The sequence below is a fragment of the Cyprinodon variegatus genome, unplaced genomic scaffold, assembly GCF_000732505.1.
Source record: "Cyprinodon variegatus isolate N-32 unplaced genomic scaffold, C_variegatus-1.0 Scaffold1146, whole genome shotgun sequence".
NCBI lineage: Eukaryota > Metazoa > Chordata > Actinopteri > Cyprinodontiformes > Cyprinodontidae > Cyprinodon > Cyprinodon variegatus.
The window spans coordinates 13,219-17,710 of record NW_015151599.1 but is presented as its reverse complement, the minus strand read 5'-3'; the positions used below and the strand labels follow the sequence as shown (position 1 = coordinate 17,710).

The following is a 4,492-nucleotide window of genomic DNA, read 5'->3' as shown; positions in this document are numbered from 1 at the left end:
CATGTAAACTCGCTGCTTCTGTCGCGCCAGCTACGTCCAGTGTGAACGCAGCATTAGTCATTCACTGCTAAGCTCAAAACAACCACGCCTGGCTTGACGGAGAAACCAGGAGAACAGCTGTGCATATTTACGACAGTGCACTTTTACTTTCGCCCTCTGGGGGGAGCCTCGCTGGAAAATCAACACCGGTTGCATAGTGTACCTTTAAAGGGGGATTTCTGGCCTGGCTGAATAGACGAGGTCCTTCGCTCTCCTGTACAGAGGCTGTAGTGATAACGGGAAGGGATTAACTCAATTGCTGCATTGTAGGTTTTTGAAAGCTAAAATCTGAGTCCGCCCCCTTTCAGAGAGTTAGGCTCTGTTCACACTGCAGACTGAAGTGACCCAAATCCGTTTTTTTTGCCCATATGCGACTTGAATCTGATCTTTTCATGACAGTCTGAACAACACAGATCTGACTTTTTCCAATGCGACCCAAGACACTTGGCTATGTGGTCCTGAAACCCATACGAATCTGACCTTTTCAAATGCGACCTGTGTCTGAACGGCCAGGTTGCATTCATCCGAGCTGAGCGCCATTAATACCGGACAAAGGTCACTATTATGCGTCTTGCTATGCAGAAGCGGCAAGAAAAACAACAACCTTTGCAGATGATGATGCGGAGAACAGTATATATGTTTAACCATGTGAAAAAATTGTGTTTTTATGGTTGGAAAAGACAGCTAAATACGCGTCGGTGCTTACATCCATGTTTACTTCCGGAAAAAAAAGAGCATGCTGGCCTGTGACGTCATTGCGTTCTCTACTGCGCATGCGGGACACTTGCGTTGTATGACTGCAGTTCACACAGGAGATCACATACAAGTCGCATATATTCTGAAATATGAACGGGAACGCAAAAAAAATTTCGCAAAAACATCGGAATTGAGCATCAAGGCCTGCAGTGTGAACGTAGCCATAGACAGGTATCTGACCTCTGACCTTAAATTGTTTTTTTTTTTCTGCATGACTAAAGGGACACCCGCCCGTTGAGGTAGTTTAAAGTCTATTTTCGTACAAAACTAAAGGGATAACCGCAAATCTGAGAGCTTGTGCATGCATATATGTTATAGGTCTGCTGATCTTACAGAACACCCCCCGATGTATGGGATTATCTCCGCTTAAAAAACAAGTAAACAAACTTAAAGCTGCAGGTTAATCCTTCCAAGCTTAAAATATCCAACCTGATTTCAAAAATAAAACATTAAAGATTTTTTACCAGAAATTGGCAACGAGGACTGAATTTTAATCAATACGTTTCATTATAATAGAAAATAAAGAGTTTAAATATCATCAATTTTGTTTTAGTTGGAGGTTTGACTTCAAATTAAGGCTTAATATCAATTCAAACTTCAATATTATTTTTGATCCAATCTGATCTCTAACTGGACTCTTTAGCTGACTGACTGTAAAATATTGAGACAAGCGTTCAACAACAAACAAATAAAGCTAGTCGTTTTTGAATCGGCTGTGAGGACAGCAGATATTTTGTTTTGTTTTTAAATCAATCCTTGATTTGTTGGACAAACCTTTATAAAAAAAAATATGAGAATCGATTTAGATTCCTTTATTAACAGGCCTGCTTCAAAATGAAAATATGAATTGGATAAAACGATTATTGAAATAACTGTCTACTAATTTAGCAATCGATTATTCGTTCGCTTGTGAATAAAATCTTCTTTAAGGAACATTTTGCTCTCTGATTATTAACGGATTAATAAAAAAAAAAAATAGACTGAATAATCCACAAGCAAATGCTCTTGGAAATAAAACGTATCTAATGACTAACCCGATTACTTTACTTCCAGATTTATTTAACCTTTTTTAATGGAGCCAACAGCGGGGAAACAAAAGCCTAAACAAAATGACCAAACCAACATTTTGTTGGGGAAAAAAAATCCTCTTTTCAATTTTTTGTCTCAATAAACCCCAAATTCCTTAGAAAATCTTATCAAAATAAAATACATTTTAAAACAGGGCAAATCAATGGATCAATATTCAACAAACAGCTCATGCTAATGTGCTAGCCTATCTGCTTATTCATCTCCATTAAAGAGCCACGATGGCTGGTTAGAGTGAAGCAGTGATTCAGAGGGTTTGATGGTTAAATGTGGAGATGACTCAGCTCTAATAACACTGTAATAACCATGAAGGAGCCGAGTATCTGGGAGAAATCTGTAATATGACCCCATGACAGGCAGCATTCCTCAGAGGGATGAGCAGAGCGTCGATACTTTCCTTCCTCCATGTGAAGAGGAGGAAGCTGCTTCAAGTCCTCTCAGCCATAACAGCAGGAGATCAAGCTAAAAGGCTGCAGCTCAGTGAGAATAGAAATCCTTTAAGATGTTTTTATCATTATAAAAACTATTCTATCGATATCTTTTTAGAAGAAGAAAGGCGACATTCAGAGGGAGCCCAGAAAAAAGAAGACTGTGTTTTTGTGGATTTTATCAGAGAGAAACTGATTATTCATTAAAACGATGATTGTTCTTCCTCGGCTCAACGAGCGATAAGACAGCAAACACACATTCAGTACTTACGGGAACGATGAGGCCCTGCCAGGTCAAAATATTCGACTCATCCACCTGAATGTTCCGGAAATGCTTCATTCCAGATTTGCGCATGTCATCCAGCTCCTGCAATGAAACGCAAACACGTTTAACAAACTGTGGGGAACCTGAGTGGAGCCAAAGAGGGGGATTCTGAACTGGAGCAAAGTCCAACCACGGCTAAGATCTAAAAACTCCCTCTGTTCTGTAATACTAATAATACAAACAGCTCCTTTTTTTTCCATGAAAACCTTATTTATAAAGATACAAAAATATAAATCCTACCTGATACCTTATAGAACATTTTTTACAATTTTAAATTAAAGCAGGTAAAACTAAAACGTTTCCACTTGAGGAGTTCTGGATAGATCGTATTGACAGTCATTTTTTTATTATCTTAAATGCAACATTTGTCAATGATTATTTCAATAATTGATTAATCCGAATTATTGTTTCAGCCCTAATATATATATATAGATTAATATATATTATATACTGGCAGAAGGGTGATTTTTCTTTTACAGTAGGAACTATTTAGTGTAGTAAAACCAGGTCAGTGACACTTAGCATGCTATAGGGAAGAGTATTTAACCCGTTCTTCAGATGAATAACCAGTTGGTTATGCCTTAAGGGGAATTTTTATTGGATTAAGTGAAGACAAGGGTAAGACGGCACTGAATAAAAGGCCTCTAGGTCCTTAAACTTATGACAGGATTACTTTGTATTATATCTGAGTTTTTCTAGAGGAGCGAACGATGGAGATTTGTCCGTCTTCTAATGACAGAGAAAAGGTCTTCCTGTTTGAGACAATCCAATGGAGGCAGGGTTAAGGTGGCGTCTGATCCAGGTGGGATCAACCCTGGAAGGTTTTTGCCTCGTGGAATAAAAGCGATGCCAGAGTTTAAATGAAGTCCAACTTGTCGGGAAACGGCAGGAAGACATCTTTAATTCTTTTATAAGCTTCTTTTATAGCTGGAGGCATCTAAGAAACAGTGATCATGGTCAAATCCTCCTGTTCAGAGGTTCAGTCACCTCTTTAGTATGATTTTATACATCATACTATTGAAACACAGAGTGATGGCTCTATCAGAAGGGCGACATTGGTGTCAGGTGCAGGAGTTTGCCCACCGATCGGAGGGTTGTCGGTTCAAACATGGGCTCCAGCTTTCAGTGTTGTTGTGTCCTTGGGTGGCTGTACGGCAGCCTCGCTTCTGTCACCCCCAGATTCCACGTACTCCGTCAGCGCTCCACTCACGTACGTCTACTTGTCTGTCGTGTTAATCAATGAGAGCTGTTCCACATCCACCGCTACTCCTCTGCACGTCACTGTCCACGTACATCTTCCCCGTCCGTCACCGTCAAAATACGGAGGTGAGCAATTTTTGCTCTGCAGGATGTGGGATTTCGGGGTCAGTGAGCCCCAAGGCAGCTGTGGCTACAATGTAATTTGCCACCATTAGTGTATGAGTGAATGACTGTATGTAGTTTAAAGTGCTTTGGTCAAGTCTTCTGACTTGAAAAAAAAAGAACTATATAAGTACAGGTCATTTTATTTACTTACCATCTATTTTTTATAAAATATTTACCATTTATTTTTTATAAAGTATGATAGTTTATTTTTAGTTAACTTTTAGTTATAATTATTATAGAACAGCTCATTTCTATTGATATTGGTTCTGCTTCCTGTTTGGAGCAGCTTCATCATCCCTCTTTCATCCGCAATACCGATATTGTAGCTTTAAAGCTACAGTGTGTAATTTTCAGCGACATCTAACGTCCAGACTGCAGACCTCAGCAACATGAACATCTCCCCCCCAACAGTACGGCGAGCGTTACGGGACAAAATGTCTTCCACGACGTCCGCATCACCTACCTTCTCAAGTGATGAGGTTTGTTTACATAG

At 39.5% G+C, this 4,492-nt stretch overlaps 1 protein-coding gene across 1 annotated transcript in view; it reads right to left on the bottom strand.

The window, feature by feature from the left end:
- LOC107101750 (ubiquitin-conjugating enzyme E2 L3-like) overlaps positions 1 to 4,492 on the bottom strand; it is a 15,286-nt gene that overhangs the window by 4,053 nt on the left and 6,741 nt on the right. Inside the window, exon 2 of the mRNA XM_015400781.1 lies at positions 2,581 to 2,676. Within this exon, the coding sequence (XP_015256267.1) occupies positions 2,581 to 2,676 (96 nt within the window). The remainder of the gene's footprint in view (positions 1 to 2,580; positions 2,677 to 4,492) is intronic.